The sequence below is a fragment of the Abramis brama genome, assembly GCF_963993115.1.
Source record: "Abramis brama genome assembly, chromosome: 5".
NCBI classification, from domain to species: Eukaryota; Metazoa; Chordata; class Actinopteri; order Cypriniformes; family Leuciscidae; genus Abramis; species Abramis brama.
Window position 1 is genome coordinate 36316639 of NC_139967.1, and position 20745 is coordinate 36337383.

A 20745-nucleotide genomic window follows, 5' to 3' on the forward strand; every position below is an offset into this window, starting at 1 on the left:
GTTAATTTTAACTCATTCACTGTGTTAATGAGTTTAACACACTAAATGTGTCAGAAAGGTTAACATAAAGATGTGTAAAATATGTGTAAAAGATGTGTAAACATGTGTAACATTACCACATTATGTGCTATCCTTAGCTACACACACTGTGTTAAGAAAGGTATCTAAAATCCTAAATCCTAAACAAAATAAGCATTTGACAAAAAGTCTGTGGTTGATTATCTTATTTATTATAATGACTGACATATCAACAATTAAATTCAATCCAGAATAGAACAATACAATTTAAAGCAGTCAAAAAGGAAATGTCCAACATAGGATAAAACAGTTATTTTCTCAATCTCATTAGGTAACATGACACACTTCCCCACCTTCAAAATAATTTCACTTATTTCCAAAACATATTTGGCTTGATGTACATTGGTGGCCAAGTTTAGAAAATATTAAGTATTTTAATGTTTTTGAAAGAAATCTCTTATGCTCACCAAATATTTTATTTGATACAAAAGTACAGTAAAAACAGTAAATATTGTGAAATATTACTACAATGTAAAACAACTGTTTTCTATTTGAATATATTTAAAAAATATTATTTTATTCATGTGATCAAAGCTGAATTTTCAGCATCATTACTCCAAGTTTTCAGTGTCACATGATCCTTCAGAAATCATTCTTATACGATGATTTGATGCTCAAGAAACAGTTCTCATTATTATTATCAATGTCTGTACTCCTCCATCTTTTTCACAGCATTGAAGTAAAAGTGATCATAAAATCAGTCTTTAATAAGCCAATTTTTGGGAATAAGCATTTTGTTCACCTTTGGGAAAAATACATAAATGAACCTAAACCTAAATTAACTTATCCTGTTCAGAACTTAGTCTTGTTTAGCCAGACCTATCCCTAGACTCTATTGCAGCTTTTCTTGACCAAGGACCACCCAAGAGGACGTTTGACTGACATGTAACGCAACCAATCACAGTTCGTTTTGTTCTGCGTCATGTTTAGGGGCGTGATAATATATGATGTTGATGTCCCTACAATAACAGACTGGCTGCATCTAATAAATTATTCATTCAAGAACGTTAAGCAAGTTTACAGCAACAACGGAGCGCGAACTTCAAATACTTTTGAAAATCCAGCGTTTAGTTGATCCTGGTAAGCGCTCATTGTCACAGTTGCAAGCACAATAGCATTCTTCTTCCATGAGGGGTTTTGGTGTCACAGCATTTGTTTCCAGGCGAACCGATAAAGAACACGACACTCACATCTCCCGAACATCCTGTAGAATTCAACCAATCAGATCGCGACTTTGAAACTCCTGAAGTGTTTCCAGAAAAGTGTGACATATGCATCAGTCCCGTTTCCTGGATGCAAACGTGTCCACCAAGACAAATGTGCTCAGTTCTTCTTCAGAGAAGATCGCAGTTCCAACACTATATAAAAATATAATAGGGAGAGAGAGAGAGGAGAAAATTACACAAGCATCAAATTGTTTTTAATCTCCATCATACTATAATTCAGAATATATATATATTTGTAAGTAACACCCTTTTGTCAGCACATTCAAACATTTCAGTTGAACTGTAAACTAAATTATGCCAGATTAAATTTTAATACTTACATTTCCTTAATTCTCTCCGAAAATGCTGAGATTCGTAGGCTTAACTGCAATCAGGGATTTAGGCTAGCCAATTTCAGGTTGTTTGCAGTGAAGGGACAGCTGTTTGAGACAAATACACAGTAAGATACATGATGCAAGAAATCCCCATGTGATGATCTTTTTCTTTCCCTCAGTAGTTAGGCTAACCTACCTGTGCACTGATAGGCTATGCTTATTAGGCACCTTCCTGGTAAGGTCGGACTCCTTGGCCTAATAATAGATCAAAAGAATGCAAAAATAAAAACTTAAGTTGTTTAGAATGCTTGATTTGATATGAATTAATGATTTAGTGAGTTTTACTGCAATGCTTAACTTACCTGAATAAATTAAATCTGGTGAGACTGAACACGGTGGTCGGTGGAAAATGGTCCATCTTCTGATTGGTTCATTTGCTGTGTAATAAATATTAGACATAATGCAAAGGTCACTTATTTGATATAAAGTTAGCACATGTATTGTATGCTAACAGTTACCTAGCCTGCACATCACTGGCTCAAGAGCACTTATGACATATTGCTAATCATTTCAGCAAACTTTCAAATCCACTACTACGACTACATTTTATACGTAACGTTAATCAAATGAATAAATAAAACGATAAAACGATTTTTAAAACACCCTTACAGATAACATTTTGTGTATTGTAAATCGAGTAGCACTAAGTTACAATCTAGGTGCGGTCACGTTTACCATTGCTTGGCCAAATTTTGCGTGTAAAATCCATTTATTAATAAAGGTCTCTTCATTATCTGGAATTTCGTGTGAAAGTGGAAAAAAATTATGCCGATTTTGAATCGGGGTTTCCACGCAAATTCGCAGCATTGATCAACATAAAGCTGCTTGGTTTAGCCGTGCTTCAGCTAACTTTAACGTATTGACAATAGTCGAGTTTTTTGCCCGCGAAATCTCGTCGTAACCTAGCTTTTAAACCAGTATTAAAATAACAGTAGCAGGAAATATTGTTTTTGTAAATGAACATGAGTAAAAAAATTATAATTCAAGTACAGCGAGCTTACCTCAAGAACCTTGAGCATCACCGGCGTGATTCGGCGCGAATCATCTCCTCCCTGGTAAAGAGGTGGTTTTCACGAACAGTTTTGACGCGAGGGGTAGTCGATAACGAAGTGATAAGGTATAACTTACATGTTTTATTTTCAACAATATAGTAAAAACAAAATAGTTGCTGTCGTTAACAGACTTTTATCTACTAACGTTACTGAACTGACTGGAACTGGATTATGTTCACTCAAAAGTCACCTTATTGGTTGGTTCAGTTCGACTAACTAATTTAAATAACGGTCGCGTTATAAAACATAACACATTAAAGTGTGTAAGCACATCAGTCTACTCATATTGTGTTAAATGCTTTGAGTAAATACCCAAGTTGTGTAAACTTTAAACTACACATGGATATGTGTAAAATAGATTATTTTTTTATACACAGTTTTAGTTAATATTGACACAAAATGTGTAAATTAGAGTGTTACACATAAGTTGTGTAATTTTTCTACACATTCCTTCTAAGAGTGTATAATATAGAAAGGAGGATTCTTAAGGAAGAATTACAAGCAGTAGGGTGCCAGGAATTCACTATAACCAACTTATTAAATTATGGTCCAAATTCAGGAAAACAAATAAATGCAATCATGAGGTTTATTAAGAATAGTGGGTTATATAATAGGATATAGGAGTATTTAGTTCATTCTTTTCACACTCCATCACAGTAGGTGGCGGTATGCACTTTTAAAGTTCCATAAAACCAAAAGAAGAAGAAAAAGAACCGTTATGACGTAACTGAAATCACGTGACTTTGGCAGTTTGGAACATAGATATCATATAAAAAGGCTAGATGTCTCGTGCGCGCTGCTGGCCAATGGAGGTCGACGTCCGCACGTGGCGGCCATCTTGCCACAGTGTGCTCGCTCACTTGTTTAATGGTGCATGTACTTTTAAATAACCATAACTTGCTCAATTTTCTACCGATTTTCAAACGGTTTGGTTTGTTATAAACGTCAGAGATGTAGTTATGACACTGCATACATACACTGCATACATATGAATAATTATAACATACATGTTCAAGCATTCGGAATTATAGCCACGTTAATAACATTTGTAAGAAACCAAACCGTTTGTAAATCCGTCAAGATTTCAGCGAGATAAGAGGATTTGTGTGCGTGCTGATCACTCACCTTAATTCACAGCTTCACTGTGACAAGATGGCCGAACGGTGATGCCAGAAGTGACTGCGCCATAAGACATCTAGCGTTTATATATGATATCTATGGTTTGGAACACTACTGAGTCAGTCAGAGAGAGAGAGATAGATTAACACACACACCAAGACGGATGGCAAACACTAGCAAGACCGAAAAGTTCCAGCTGCATGTTCCAAATCTCGAGGAATTATGTCAGGGTAATACTCGCATTTCATTGTAATGTGTGCAACATTTGTATGGCTATTGCTGCTGCATGTGTAGGCTAACTATTTTTCTTTCATTGTGCTTGAGTAAAACCAAATGACATGAGTCCAAAGTTCAACATGACTATTTTAAATCATGTTGATCTTTACACACATTTAAAGCAGACTAGCAAAAGGCGTAATAGTAAAAAAAACATATTCTGCTGTGTGTAGCAGACAGTTATAGTATAGTGTATAACAGTACTGTCATATTTGATAGTATTTGAAAGAAATTAAGGGCATCAAGTATTATTTCTCTATTGATATCCTACTAAATAAAAGGCAGAGGAATTGAAGAATCAATGTTAAACATTTATGTTTAAAATCGGCATGAAACGAAATTTGCTAGTCTTTCTTATACGGGTTATGCGCAACAAATATTCTATGAAACATATACATTTTATAAAATGTTTGTTTTAATTTATTGTATTTATGATATTATGTTGTTAAATGTTTAATTTGTAACAATTTTATTTTTATGTTGGAAAATTATTGATCACCTGAGGGTTGTTCCATAAAAGACGCTTAGAAAAGCGGGGATTAAACTCCAAAACCGGACTTGAATGAGCCTAACAAATAAATTGGGGCTAAAGTGGTTCCATAAAAGGTAATTGAAGTTCACGCAATCTCACTAATTTGATCCAGGTTTATCAAGTCTAGATAATTGCGTGTGCACGCGACGCGTTTCTGAAGCAGCCCTAGAGGTCGATCGTGGATCAAATCGATCCACCATCAAACAGCGTATATTTTGTGCTGTTTTATGCATTTGTGACATGTTTTTTTCCCCCTCAGTGCAAAACTTACATTTTACAGTTATATTCTCCATCTGTAAATGTTAGAAAGTCATGCAAATGTATCCATTTTGCTGCTAATCTTCATATTGAACGAGCGCTGCTGCGCGCATGCGCGCCAAATAGGAGCGCAATAATTCTGACTAAAATATAAATTTTGCTTGGCAAATTAATATGCGATATTTTATAACACTAGAAATATCTTCTAATTATAATAATTTATCTTTAGGATGTTGGATAAGTTGCAGTGAACTTCTAGCGAACAGAAGTAGCCTAGCCTAATTCAGGGAAGATTTTTTTTTTTAAGAAACTAAATATATAAAGATACAAAATATAGTTTTGGGTATAGGACCTATGCTACTTAATAAAGATGACGTATACTTATTTAGAATGCTGAGAATTACAGCTTTTAATGCAATAATTTTTTGGAGAAAGCAAGAATCCCCAGTTTTATATGAGTAGATTTAGTTTCTAAAGTACACTATGGAGAGGATAACATGAAATTAAGAGCAAATGTATACATTTTGAAAAGATATGTGCAACTCTAAAATCAAAGAATATTCCATAAAATAAAGGAATATATATTAGCCTACATTAACTACATTTTTATTTCTAGTTATTTGTTATTTTATTTATTTACTTATTTAATATTGAATATTTGGTATTCAAATAATATTACTTGAATAACTATTAGGAATTATGTGTCATTATAAGAATTTGATATAAATATGTGAATGTTAAATTTTTATTAATATTTATTTATTGTTTTTTGTCCTTTCCCCCTTAAATCATATGTAAAAGTGTCTAACTATGTACTTTTTGGTTATTGTTCTAATCGTGTTTTTTAGGCTATGTGTTGGGGGATTATCACAAAAGAAAAAAAGTAGAAGGAAAAATAAGGAATATTTATTGGGGGAAAATATGATGTCTTTAAAGGAACTGTCAATTTGTATAATTGTGTTAAATGTGTTTGAATTGAAAGACATAATAAAGTACACTATATATATATATTAGGGCTGTCCCCGACTATGGATTTTCATAGTCGAATCAGAATCGTTATGTCTTGCCTATAGTCGACTAATAGTCGAATCATGTGTATGGGGGCGGGGCTTTAACGTTTCAAAGCCGCGATGTACAGAAAATCACACAAAGATATAGAAGAAAATGTATAAAAACATTTTGGATCAATAAAACTAAGAAATAACAGAAATAACTCTGCAGACTGCAGACACACTGCAGACAGGATTTGCATTTCACATGCAAATCCAATTAAATCGGCTAAATTACGATTAGGCCAGCCTACAGCACAACATCGATGCACCGAAAAAATAAACAATTAATTTACTAAATTAAATTAGAACAGAATATACCTTTCTAATAAATAAAAATACAAAACGAAATAAATCAGAATCAAGTCACAAGGTGAGCAAATGTGTGCAAAATGCCTAAAGTGCAGAAGAACATATATTCAAAACACAAGCCACAAATAGTTAGATTAGATAACCCTGACAGATCAATAAATAAAATTAAAATAAAGAAATTATTAAAATAACGATAGAAGCTAGAATTTTCGACTTTGTCTCTTTAACTGCAGAAACAACAATAAATGCTAAACTAGAGAGGCAGTCTTTTTAGCTAAAAATGTTCACAGCATCCAAAAATCAAATTAGAACCGGCTGTAAAGTTTTGAAATCACTTGTACCCTACCTGATCAAGAGAACAAACCCAGTCTTTCACTCTGTCTGTGTCCGTTAGTCTTTTCAAATTGTGCGCGCGGATAAAATACATTCTAACGTGAAACCCAGTCTATGCGTGAAACGTGTTAACGTTGGCCGGCAGAAGTGCGATCATGGTTTTCCTGATGCTAAATCCAGCCTTGGAGAATATCCTTTCTGATGGTGTACATCCACACTTTAGATTTTCTTATCCCAGACATTGTTAAAGATTTAAATCCTTGCCGCGAAGACGCTCTGTCGGTCACGGATTGAAAGTGAAACTTAAATCTGTCACGGGGTGTTTGGATTTATTCACGCACGTTAAAAAATATTTATTAAAAGCTTCTTTCTTTGCACATTTTTATATACAGCAAGCATTATCATAATAGGCTGAATATTAACGTATTGACATAAAAGCTATATGTGAAATCAGTCATTGAGCGCCCTCATATAGCCAAAGTGGCATGATCCTCGTTTCATAACACCTCTGCGAAGATTCGACCGGGAGATCGGTAGTCGAATCAGGCTCCTCCTATCGAAGCATCGAATCTTCGACTATTCGGGGTCACCCCTAATATATATATATATATATATATATATATATATATATATATATATATGCTAAAATATTTGTTATTTGGACATTAGATGTGCCTTATTTAGAATTTTAAACCTACAAGTGTATTTTTATGATAGCAATAACTGTAAAGGGACTATTGTAATGGGGTAAATCAAATGTAGGCTAATATACTGTCAATTACTAAGCTCAGATTCATCTTACCAGTTAAAATTTATACTGTGCTTTTGTAATTATTTATTTTTAATTTTGTGAATTTAACTTCTGCTTTACAAAGCTTTTTTTTAGATTGTGTTCTAATGTTCTTCTAATCATAAATCTATCTATCTATCTATCTATCTATCTATCTATCTATCTATCTATCTATCTATCTATCTATCTATCTATCCATCTATCTATTGTCTAATTTATCATTGTAGCCTTATTTAAGTTGATTTTCTGTATACTGTGTATATATTTTTGGACTAATAGTGGTTAATAAAGTCCAATAATGGTATGAGAGAGTGTCAGTGGTAATATCATTGTGTTCCTATTGGTCAGTGTTAGAGGATCTGTGTAACAGCTGAGGCTTAGCCAGACAGTTAGCCTGCCCTGGACCAGGCTAGTTTCCCAGCATAAGTTGCCAGGGTAACTGAGTTTGAACTATTTTAAGTTTGCTTTATGAAACAGAATCCACCGACAATAAGTCTGACTAACCAAAATAAGCCTGGCTTGTATTCTAATCTTGTTTTATGGAACAACCCTCTGATCGTCCTGCCCTCATGTTGTTGTTATTTTTAAGTTTTGTTATTTAAGAAATTCATAATAGATAATAATAAAGCAATTTAAACTAGTAGGGATGCACCGAAATGAAAATTTTGGCCGATACGATAATTCTTTATATTTGAAAGCCGATAACCGATGTATATTGGCCGATAAATCTTAATCCAAATTTTGATATAACTTTTGAGAGCCTGATTACAAAAACAAAAGGCTCACCATTAAAAGCCATGTTCCAAGCACTTCAGCATAAATCAAACATACAGTTGTGCTCAAAAGTTTACAAAGCTCTTGCAGAATCTGCAAAAATGTTAATGATTTTAAAGAAGTCTTATTATGCTTTTCCACTTTTTCAGCTTTGGTTAGTGTGTAATGTTGCTATTTGAGCATTAAAAAAGATCTGCAAGGTTACAAAACTCAAAGTCCACTTCAAAGGGAGATATTTCAGAATCCCCTTTTCAAGAACTACAATGAACAATGTATGTTTGGACTACAAAGAGATTTTTCTGGATCTCATGAAGTCACAGTGTTACTCATTTAAATATCTTTGCCCACGGAATAGAAATGTCTGGTGTTCTCTACGTCACAAACTATGTTTGAACCAATCACGTCAATGTGCAGGTGGGCTTTAGCATATCATTACTATGCTTTGAAGCAGGGGAGTCTCAGTAGAAGCCTGGAGCCTGAAGCCTGTAAAGAAGCCAATAGAATCCCATTATATTTTTCTGTTGATATGAAAAATCTGGGACATTTAGCAATAGAGTGGGTGAATTAAGTATATGATGTATATTACGATGTTATGATGAACTATATTCCTTTCTCGACTGACATTCTACGTTTTTCAAAGCATTTCTAAGTATACAGATTTTTAGAAGGCAAACTGAGATGGTGAACGGGAACATGGTTTGTATAACATTAACAACACATTATTAGCTGTTTGATAATGTAGTCAAGCAAAAGGCTAATCATATTAATTACCATTATGTGTCCGACATTGTAGAGAGTGATACATAAAACGCATTACCATTGTTATGACTGGTTCAAAGCCATGGCAAATGAATGGTTTGCAATAATGAACATTTATTAACATAAACAGAACAATATAGCCTAAGTGAACATGGTCATCTGTAATGTCTGTCTGGTGCATGGATGTAAGTGTATCAAAGATAGAAAACAAAATACTCAAAAACCAATAACAAAATAAAGTTAAACAAACAGCCTAAGCTTTTATAGAGGGAAGAACAGGTGGACGCCACTCCCTTGATGAGCCTCCTAGCCACACCCACTGGCCAGCCTTAGCAGGAAGAGTTGGAGACCTGTCACACCATTCTTATATAATGACTTGTATGACAGCCTGTATAATTAACTCTTCCACTTCTTCTTCTGAAATTGAATCAGTTTCGAGGCTGAATCACAGGCGGGTGTGGATAGCGTTTGAGCCACGAGTCTTAGGTCTCATCATGGGTTCAGACTCCCTCTAAGGAGCTGAAGCAGAGGCTGGCAGTGTGCTGTTAAAAGAGCACTGCGCAGAAGAGGAATGAGAGGACATATATATTTTAGATTATTTTTGCACCTCAAGGAAGCGCGCAGAGAAAGACTCCACCGCAGTCCCGAAAAGGCCAGAGACCTGTTGCATTTCAGAGTAGGTTTAGAGTTGACAAAACAATAAAAATCCAATCTGGTTTAGATCAGGTTCAGTGGGCTCACAATGCTCTCATGGAGCTCAACTAGAGTAACTACCAGCTTCTTGTTCACCACTCTAACCAAGGCCCTTCTCCATTGATTGCTCAGGTTGGCAAGGGGGCCAGCTCTAGGATATAATTTATATATAATATGTTATATCAATTAAACATAATTATTATACATAAATTATAAATGTAATAATTAGAAGCAAAAGACAGGCAATTTTGTCTACAATTTTTCCACTATAAACTGCTTTAATTTGGAACAAGAGATATAGAGGGAATGGCTTTATTGCATCTGATATTTGTCACTTATATCAAAGCTAATTAGTCCAGTTTTGTTTTGCAATCTCTTACCCAGAATAAAACCTGCTCCAGAACGCAAGTTACCATGGCGATGAACACCGCTAAAAACCAATCCACCTTCTTGAGCCAGAAAAAACAGAGCTTGATAAAACTACTCTCAAACTTACCTGGGTAGCAACTGAAACTGTCTTCATGCAACTGGCATCAGAAGGGTCCATCGTGCATTAAGGAGGATAGGGAGAATAAGGCTTTCTCAGAGTCCTTTATACAGTATCAGTCCGGGTAATCCACAGATGTCTGTCCAGCACAATGAGACTCCTCATACTATGGCCAACATTTTTGTAGCCAGGTCTGTAGTGCTGCAGAGCTCTTTAAACAGTTCCGAGTCAGGGCTATATATTCAGGGCTATTTTGTTTCAGCATCTTGGCCTGAAACGCTTGCAGAGGGTCAGCTTTCTGGCAGCGGCCTGACTGAGGGAACCACTCATCTAGTTGGCTGAGGGTGGGTTCAGTGGGGGAAGACCATTCCAGGCTGAGCTTTTTCACTGCCTTGGTCATGATGTGGAGGATTTCCTCATCTATAGCATCAGGGAAATCGCTCATGTCGCTGCACTGCGTTGCAGAGTCCTTCATATGGCTGCGAGACCAATCTTCCAAACCGGACTCTGCCATAGACATGGTGTCGCCATTATCCTTATCCAATGCGCCAAGAGAGACTAGGCTGGATACTAGGCTCAGGAATGATCTAAGATTTTTAGGGCTTCCATACTTTATAGTGACTAATATATTTGTATGTATTACAGTGCTGGAATCAGGACTGAATAAGAATTTTTCTGATGTAAAAGTGTCTGTTGCTGACTGTCCAGATCTTACACAAGAGCCTTTCAGGTTTCCTGTCAAGGGTGAGTACAGATGTATGTCTGTGTATGTCAAGGTGTAACAGGCTCTTTAAACAACACTTGTTACTTTGTATTAGGTATTTGTGGCAAACCACGTATTACTGATGTGGGAGGTGTACCCTATCTGATTCCTCTGGTCCAACTGGACAAGGTGCGTTAATGAACTGTAAATGTAATTTCAGAAAGAAGCACATTTGTAAAACTAACCGATTCCCCTCAAAGGTTTACAACATGAACCTTGTGTCCAAGGAGGTGGAGCTACCTGGTGCATTTATTCTTGGTGCTGGTGCTGTCTCCTCCAAGACAGTTGGGATAAATGGAGAGGTCTGTATAGCTACACTAAAACCAGTGGCAGTTTTTCCACATTAGAATTTCAAGACCTAAAAAAATTAACGGTCCTTTTAGTACTTTTACAAATATGTTTAAATTTATGTTAATTTGCAGTGGCATTCATAAATGAAAATGTTTACTTCTGCATAGTGCTACATATGGTGGTTTCGGTCTAAAATCCAAAACACTCTGTCGTATCTACCAGCAAAATATAATAAAAAAAAGTCATATCACTATAAAACCTATTTTTCTTCTTGTTGGTTTAATAAAAAGTTCAATGGGGTTTTTAACACTTTATTGTCTTGTTTTCTCCTAGTTAATGCCTCTGGTGCTGACCGAAACTGAGGGGAGACCTGCAGTGAATGGCAGTTATTTTTCCTCCATCAACCCAGTGGATGGAAAATGTCTGCAGGAAAAGTACAGTGACAGGTTTCATGACTGTGACTTTGGCCTCCTTGCAAACCTTTATGCATGTGAGGGCAAACCTGGAAAGGTAAAAACCATGGGGACTTTGCATCTCTGTACATCCTCAGTACTTTTGAGTTACTACATGGAGATTTTCCTTTAATAATGGCTATAAGTAATGAAAAGATAAGGAGTGAGCTACTTATAATTATTAAAGGAACCCAAAAAAATCACTTCAAATGTTTTGATTGAATATTTATACCACCATTCAAAAGTTTTGGGCCAGTAAGTGTTGAGTTGAGCTAAAATACAGTAAAATAACTGTTTTTATATTTGAATATATTTTAAAGTTTTGAAATTGTATTCATTTGATGGCAAAGCTGAATATTCTGCAACCATTACTTCAGTCTTCAGTGTCACATAGTCCTTCAGAAGTCATGAATCATACTGACTTCAAACTTTTAAATGTAACATGGTTTGAAATAACTACAATTGCAGGTCATTGAGGTGAGAGCCTGCAGAAGGACTGGAGAGGACAGTCTTGTGAGCTGCATGAGAAAGACCATGGAAGAACATTATGGGGAGAAGAGCATGGCCCTGGGGGGAACTTTTGTCATACAAAAGGGGAAGGCAAAGATCCATATCATGGTAATAATTAAAAAAATTATATTTGTAGGGCCTATAATGCACAAGATTATGGAAATTAAAATAGTAAAATTAATACATTAGCACATGCAGTTTCTAAATAATATGCATTTGAGTAATTATTGGATTTTGTAATTTGTATGGATGACTATCACAGCCTCGTAAATTACTATATTACTATTTTCTATATTTACAGCGTTGTCAATTCTATAGACAATAACAATAAAACAAATTATCTAAACTTTTATAGACATATGTGTTAAGTTCACCTAAAGATTTTGATATCATTTACCCACTCTCATATTATTCCAAACCTGAGTTTTTTCTTCTGTGGAACATAAAAGAAGATATACAGTGAGGAAAATAAGTATTTGAACACTCTGCTATTTTGCAAGTTCTCCCACTTGGAAATCATGGAGGGGTCTGAAATTGTCATCGTAGGTGCATGTCCACTGTGAGAGACATAATCGGAAAAAAAAAATCCAGAAATCACAATGTATGATTTTTTTAACTATTTATTTGTATGATACAGCTGCAAATAAGTATTTGAACACCTGTCTATCAGCTAGAATTCTGACCCTCAAAGACCTGTTAGTCTGCCTTTAAAATGTCCATCTCCACTCCATTTATTATCATAAATTAGATGCACCTGTTTGAGGTCGTTAGCTGCATAAAGACACCTGTCCACCCCATACAATCAGTAAGAATCCAACTACTAACATGGCCAAGACCAAAGAGCTGTCCAAAGACACTAGAGACAAAATTGTACACCTCCACAAGGCTGGAAAGGGCTACGGGGAAATTGCCAAGCAGCTTGGTGAAAAAAGGTCCACTGTTGGAGCAATCATTAGAAAATGGAAGAAGCTAAACATGACTGTCAGTCTCCCTCGGACTGGGGCTCCATGCAAGATCTCACCTCGTGGGGTCTCAATGATCCTAAGAAAGGTGAGAAATCAGCCCAGAACTACACGGGAGGAGCTGGTCAATGACTTGAAAAGAGCTGGGACAACCGTTTCCAAGGTTACTGTTGGTAATACACTAAGACGTCATGGTTTGAAATCATGTATGGCACGGAAGGTTCCCCTGCTTAAACCAGCACGTCAAGGCCCGTTTTAAGTTTGCCAATGACCATTTGGATGATCCAGAGGAGTCATGGGAGAAAGTCATGTGGTCAGATGAGACCAAAATAGAACTTTTTGGTCATAATTCCACTAAACGTGTTTGGAGGAAGAAGAATGATGAGTACCATCCCAAGAACACCATCCCTACTGTGATGCATGGGGGTGGTAGCATCATGCTTTGGGGGTGTTTTTCTGCACATGGGACAGGGCAACTGCACTGTATTAAGGAGAGGATGACTGGGGCCATGTATTGCGAGATTTTGGGGAACAACCTCCTTCCCTCAGTTAGAGCATTGAAGATGGGTCGAGGCTGGGTCTTCCAACATGACAATGACCCGAAGCACACAGCCAGGATAACCAAGGAGTGGCTCTGTAAGAAGCATATCAAGGTTCTGGCGTGGCCTAGCCAGTCTCCAGACCTAAACCCAATAGAGAATCTTTGGAGGGAGCTCAAACTCCGTGTTTCTCAGCAACATCCCAGAAACCTGACTGATCTAGAGAAGATCTGTGTGGAGGAGTGGGCCAAAATCCCTCCTGCAGTGTGTGCAAACCTGGTGAAAAACTACAGGAAACGTTTGACCTCTGTAATTGCAAACAAAGGCTACTGTACCAAATATTAACATTGATTTTCTCAGGTGTTCAAATACTTATTTGCAGCTGTATCATACAAATAAATAGTTAAAAAATCATACATTGTGATTTCTGGATTTTTTTTTTTTAGATTATGTCTCTCACAGTGGACATGCACCTACGATGACAATTTCAGACCCCTCCATGATTTCTAAGTGGGAGAACTTGCAAAATAGCAGGGTGTTCAAATACTTATTTTCCTCACTGTATATATATTTTAAAAAAAACACATCTCAGTGTTTTTGTCTATACAATTTAAGTAAATGCGCACCAAAACTGATTGGTTACCAATATTCTTCAAAATATCAACTTTTGTCTTCTGTAGAAGAAAGATCTTCTGTGACAGATTTAATTTTTTTGGGTGACCCTTTAAGATGTTAGGGAGTTGTTAGCATTTCTTTGAATAACAGTATTTCACTTGTGAATTTTTTTTTATGAGCTTTGATAATTTGCAGATCACCTGAGTTTTGTGGAACATCCTAGCTTGGTTTAATTTATAACACATCTGTAAATACTCTTTTTATTGATACTTTTCAATCAAAGTGTTACAAAAATAAAAAAGACAATACAACATTTGATGAGTCAGGTACAATAAAAAAGATTATGAATGCTTGCACCAAGACACTCAAATACAATATAAATGAAAATAATAATAGTAAATTAAAATATATACATTTAAATAACAGTAATTATAAATAATAATATATATAGACAAAATAAAGAAGTAATTGAAACAATACTGAGAAAAACAACAAAAAGACATATGCATGCACCTATGTAAACGATTATTACCATTAGTGGGAAAACAGAATACAATTTCTTTAAAAAAAAATAATAATAATTCTTTGCTCTCTGTTTATTAATAAATCAGGGATGAGAGAGAACAGCAGGGACCAAATGCAGAGAATTGTCATAGGCGCTGATCCCGTGGGTGCACGAGGGCTCGAGCGCATAATGGCCGAGCACCCACAGAAAAACACTAAATATTTTCCATTAATTTTAACCAATCAAAAAATCGATTGAGATTTGGGAACCTTTCTGATTGGTGTATCTCACATTGGGACCTTACGGTCATAATAGAGTGGTGCAGGTATGACGTCACTTTGTTGGCCAATCGGCAGTTAGCATCACACTGGTTCCCTCGACACAGACCCAATAGGATTTTTACATAGACTTTGGGATTATTGCAAAAAACAAGCTCTTTGATCAACAAAAGTTTGTGATACTTACATGTTTTGTCCATCAAGATAATTTTCACAGATGAACACAACTTGTATGAATTTTGAATCCTAAATGCAGTCGCCAGAAGTAAAAAAGCTAAAGGTAGGCAATTAATGAACTACACCATGGTCTTACGACTTCAACGTCACCATCACTAAGCTTCCGACAACTCTTTCAGTTATCTAAAAACATTTTCCCTGACAATTTGAGTTAGAACTGTTTATAAGAGCACAACTATAAGCTTAACGAGGCTGTATACCTGTTTGGCGTGATGACGTTTAATGTCCCCGACAGCTTCTGTAGTCACATTTAGCCACTTAGCAACCGTCTTTTTCAAGACACTTAACAACTTTAATAAATCATGAGTGGGGTAATACTGATGTATTTTATGTTGTAGAATAAAATGTGAAACTGTTTAGTCAAGATCCTTATTTCAGAGCCCTTTAACCAAAAACCTATTAAAAAAAAACATTGACTTCGGGACGATGACTGATGTGATAACTGCACCACTCTATACAGTTCTACCATTATATTTAGTGTTAAAACATATCTGACTCAAAAGCTTGTGCTGTCTGTTTTTCTCACAACGATAAATTGCAGTTTAAGTATACTAATTTAACTAAAAACTCATCGTGTATATCAGCAAGCGAGTGACTTGCGACAACACTCATGTAAATGAAGATGAGTTTTAGTTTGGTTGGTAATGTGTTTGCAATCTGCCTGCTGCTTTTTGCGAGACACACTGCCATCACACCAAAAAAAAGACTTGTACTCTTGAAAAACGACCAAGTACAAAGTATTGAGTAATGAGCATGTTAAAGCGTTTTTTACGGGTTTTTTGGGGGGTTGGGCTGGGGTTTGTGGAGGGTGGGCACCCACCGTCAGAAACCTAAATCGGCGGCTATGGGAAGGGTTACAGTACGTAATGAATTTTTTTTTAAGCATGAAAGAAATGGTTGCCAAATTGCTTAAAATGGTTCTGTATTTTGTATATCTATTTTTTTTTTTTAATAAACTGCAAAACTGCAGGAGGTCTGCACAACCAATGAAATTAGCTGGGTAAATACAACTTGAGAGGGTTTTCATGTCATAAATGAAACTCGTTACTGTAACTCCCAGTTAACGGAAACTGTCTGAGGCTAATTTGAATGGGAAAGCTGATGTTGGAAGAGCTCATGTGGTGGAGTTATTTGAAAAAACTCACAAATTTATCACCAAACCCAATTTTTTTAAACGTATAAAATAAATAGTCCCACTCAAAGTCGAAAGCATTCTCATCGAGAGAGATAAAGCCAGACGAGGTGTAACTTGTTAGAGATTCTTCAAAAACTGAGAGAAGCAGTGTAGAAAGCTGTGGAGAAAAAAAACCTCTGCAGGGATTTTCTGCTCTGTATCTGTGTAATGGCTTTCAGAATTTTAGTTGGACTAATAGGATCATCAAATTTGGCTTTTGACTCACTATTGATTTGTGGGATGTTGAGATTTAAAAAAATAAAAAAAGATTAGAAAATTTAAAGGAGTTTGACTGGTACAAAGAAGAGTAAAAAAATAATTGATTGATTAACTGAAGTCTAAGTTGAAATGCAAGTGCTTTTCCTGGCTTATCACCAAACATATAGAAACGGTGTCATGATTTAAGTAAACTGCTTAGCTAGTAGAAAGAAGATATATTCAGATTACAAAAAAAGGCTTTTCATTATATAATGGAGTTGGATGTTGTACATATTTCTGGTCCAATTTACCAATCTGTTCATAGTTCACAGAGCTTTTTATTACGCAACTTCTTGATTTAAGCAGAACGAGAAATTATTTTCCATGCAAATAAGCTTTGAGCGTTTCCAAAAGATTAGATACAGAAATCCCTTGATCTCAAGAAAAGTGGAGGTCTTTTAAAAAAAGAAGAAAAAAAAGAAAATAAATTAATTCTGATAAGTGTAACACATTCATTCTCCAAACACGAGAAGACATACAACAACCAGAGAGGGCTTTTTTTATCAAATTAATCCTGCTTTGGTGAGCAGACCTTTCAAAAACATTAAAAAATCGTACTGATCCCAAACTGTTGAATGGTAGTGTACATAGTCCGTTTTCAGATGTAATGTTGTGATTCTTTTTTCTTTTTTTTCTTTTTTGGTGAAAGCAGTCACTGTTAAACTCTGTAGACGTTTATATAGCTACTCGAACTATGATTAAATTTAAAATTAAAATGTTACAACATAAATTATGGAAGTTCCTTACATGTGTGTGTAAATTTTTCACTGCTCTGTCTTTAAGCCACGTGAATTCCCTACCTGCCCTCTTAACACCAATAAGGACGTCGATAACTGGCTCAGGCATTTTGAAGTCAGTGCACCATTGATCTTTCAAACTGTCATGGTGTCCAGAGACCCAGTGAGTACCAACCCAGTAGCAATGTCATACCTTCCTTTTTTTCTGACGATATTATTTTGAATCTTTGCTAAATGTTTCATATTAACTAAAGTTTGTTGTACCCAATTTAATTTCTGTTGTGCACAATTCACAGGGTCTTGACCTGAGAGTGGAGCATACCCATGGCTTCAGTCACCATGGTGAGGGGGGCCATTACTACACAGATACCACCCCAAACACAGTAGAGTACCTAGGATACTTCCTCCCTGCTGAGCTCCTATACCGAATCGACCGACCCACAGAGACACACAATGTTGGCCGAGATTAAACTGTTGACAGTTCTGATTTTTTTTATGCTGTAAAAGCATTTAAAATGCAAATAATTAATTTGCTTTGTTACTCAGACCACTTTATATTGATGAATAATAAAATAAATATAATAAGTCTTGAAATTATAATTGAGAGGATTGACCACTATTCATAATCTCTACATTTTGTATTTGCTATTCAAGCCATTTCAATTAGCTACATTTTTACATTAATTTCAGAGGGAAATTAGCCTATTAGAATATTCCTAAAAGTGAATTTTGACACTTTTTGCTAGTGACAGACTCACATACTCGCATTAGAGACAGTTGCCTTGTACTGTACCCAAGCACGATTTAAAATTCCTGTTCTCAAAGTTAGAACCCGACAGGGTATTCCAGAAAGCAGGTTGTGCAACAAAACCGGGTAAGTTTACACATAAGCACGGGTGTAATTTCCTATGGGGACAGGGAACTAACACGCGCTTGAACTAACAATTACACAAACACAAATTCAATTTCTGTATATTTCATACCTGTTAGACAGGAAAGGCACAGGTAAATATGACATTTATTATGGGTTTATGTGAGGACTGTTTTAAGTTCACTTAAATTAAAAGTTGTTATATTTTTTGAAGCCTAATAAATGTTTAAAATTTGGGGGGGAAATCATTTTCATCGAGACATCAGTAGCTCTATTAATATCAGTGATAATGGCCTTCATTCATAAAAAGATGCCATTAAACAATTATTTAAAATATACTGTCTTTATGTTGTTTCTGCATTACAGTGGAAATTGACTCTCACATTATTTAAATTTTATTTAGACACAACACATTAATGGCTAACATTTTTGACTTTGTAAAGTCTTAGCGATCGACCCCTATTAAACAATAAAGAAAGCAAGACATCTTTTTCTTATACATAGTTTAGTAGCCTACTATTCTTTTTGGTAGAATTTATCATTATAATCAAATTGTTTCCTGGATTTTGTATCACCATAGTCCCTAAGTGTATGTAAATGCAGGAAATGGGATTCAAATCGAAAACATTTTCTCCCTCCCTAAAGAAAACAAACAGGATGCGCTTTCTGCCGTCTTGGTCTCCATGAACTGGAGCCACAGACATGAACCAAAACTCTGTAGGCTACTTGCCTCAGTCACGATAAGAATAATGTCTATAGAAAGCTTGAGGGAACAAATATTCTCTTATTATGTAATCCAAATGAAACCAACGAGAGGTAATCTGCTCAAACGTATATGTTTATTATGTGTATGAGTACTTCCCAATGAGGAAAGGAAAGGGCATTAGAGTGAAAATCTTGCTCTATTTAAATGTAAATCGCTCTGAATTAACGTAGAAATGGATTCAAAAATTATGTCAAAAAGTTCCAATATTGTTTCATTAAAGTTTAGAATTATTCTATAAAAGATACTTTAACAGCTGCAATAGAAGAAAAAACATCCCCCTCTGCTTTTTTCACAAATCGCAAATGTGTATATAAATATACTATGCACAATATGCATATGGTTCACAACAAGGTCCATAATATGCATAAGTATAACTTTAAGTATAACTTCTATAATAGACAGGTGTAAGGGTTCTTCTATAAAATTTTCAGGAGACATTCATAGAGTCAACAAAGTGTAATTTTATTGACTGCAACACCTAAGTACTGATCAAACATTGTGCAGAAAAAAAGAGAAAAAAAAAGAAGAAAAAAAACACTGACTATAAATGGGACGTCATTCTGAGTTCTGGGTCTCAGATGTTTCTCAGGGATCCCTCACCAGAACTAACCCAGCCACATAAAATGAATCGTTTAACAAACCAGACTGTGGCGAGCAGGACGAGGCCGAGGGCCGTGAGAGAGCGGCATGAGGCCGGTGGCGTGATTACTCTGATGAGCGACACCTGCGAGACGCACCGGTCTCGAATCTCTCACGGAGGAGCGGAAGCATAAAGGAGGAGCGACGACAGTGACGAGGGAGAGAGGACAGGCCTGATTTTATGTTGTGTTTTGTTTCTGTTTTGTGTGGCCAGCAGTCGTCCGTGAGGGGCTGCTGGCCTTTACTTTCATTTTGTATTTGGTTTATTTTTGTCATTAAAATATATTGAATGTTCGCCGGTTCCCGCCTCCTTCTTCCCATAACTGTTGAACCTCGTTACACAGACCAAACCATTTTTATAATTACAAGGGTCTCACAAATATTCTAATTCCATTAGGCTACATCAAACTTGGGGGAAATATATATATTTATATATATATATATATATATATATATATATACACACATAAACTCAAATAAACATAAAATCACATTTACCATAAAGCAATAATGAAAATACACTTAAACATACACACACAAAAAATATCCTTTAAACACATTCGAATTAACACACGACCCCAACACATATTGTCCCTAAAACTACATTTCCCATAATTCCCAACTGAATATATAAAGGACACCAGGAAAGGCCACCCCCTTTTAATTCCAAAATTGTTCCATGATGCAGTCATGGATCCCGGCGGAACCACGGGTAAGATGTACACATTCAAACAAAATTAAATAAAATGTCAAACTCATTATCTATGTTGTGGTTTCATTTACTCAGTAGCGTGCACTCTAGAACTGAATAATTATTGGCTTTGTCGCTCTATGTTTAACGCACGCTAAAGAGACAAAGTAGCACTTCCATTTCCAATGTTTAGGTAAATAATATTTAAAGAAACAAAATAATTATATAGAAATGTATAAATAAACAGACAAAAAAAAACATTACAGTTTTTCTCGATTGCTTAAACACATTTCTTGAAACTATGCCTCGTATTCTCAAAACTATAAACACAAATCCATAACGTCT

The 20745-nt window shown here is 35.6% G+C and overlaps 1 protein-coding gene and 1 long non-coding RNA gene across 3 annotated transcripts; one reads left to right on the forward strand and one right to left on the reverse strand.

The window, feature by feature from the left end:
- Nucleotides 1-210: 210 nt before the first annotated feature.
- LOC311082457 lies at nt 211-2918 on the reverse strand. Its single transcript, XR_014606130.1, has 5 exons — nt 2680-2918; nt 1981-2055; nt 1815-1873; nt 1625-1723; nt 211-1436 (listed from the first exon to the last, which is right to left on the reverse strand). It is a non-coding gene; the product is annotated as an uncharacterized lncRNA (long non-coding RNA).
- Nucleotides 2919-3881: 963 nt separating this feature from the next.
- On the forward strand, nt 3882-18638 carry cUnh11orf54 (chromosome Un C11orf54 homolog). 2 transcript variants are annotated; one of them, XM_084113294.1, is made up of 8 exons: nt 3882-4079; nt 10758-10856; nt 10931-11004; nt 11103-11177; nt 11500-11676; nt 12087-12236; nt 17480-17596; nt 17730-18638. In XM_084113294.1, exons 1-8 carry the CDS (start codon nt 4013-4015, stop codon nt 17901-17903), a joined length of 933 nt encoding a protein of 310 aa, XP_083969420.1. In that variant the 5' UTR covers nt 3882-4012; the 3' UTR covers nt 17904-18638. The 2 variants fall into 2 exon arrangements, with proteins under 2 accessions (XP_083969420.1, XP_083969419.1); XM_084113293.1 differs by having other exon boundaries at nt 3922-4079; nt 11076-11177.
- The last annotated feature ends 2107 nt before the right edge of the window (nt 18639-20745 follow it).

What these genes read in the sequence shown, in the direction of transcription:
- cUnh11orf54 (XM_084113293.1), top strand. Translation starts at nt 4,013, where the DNA reads ATGGCAAACACTAGCAAGACCGAAAAGTTCCAGCTGCATGTTCCAAAT. An exon ending in CTCTGGTCCAACTGGACAAG is followed by an intron (nt 11,005 to 11,075) that starts GTGCGTTAATGA and finishes TTCCCCTCAAAG; the next exon opens with GTTTACAACATGAACCTTGT. An exon ending in GTGAGGGCAAACCTGGAAAG is followed by an intron (nt 11,677 to 12,086) that starts GTAAAAACCATG and finishes CTACAATTGCAG; the next exon opens with GTCATTGAGGTGAGAGCCTG.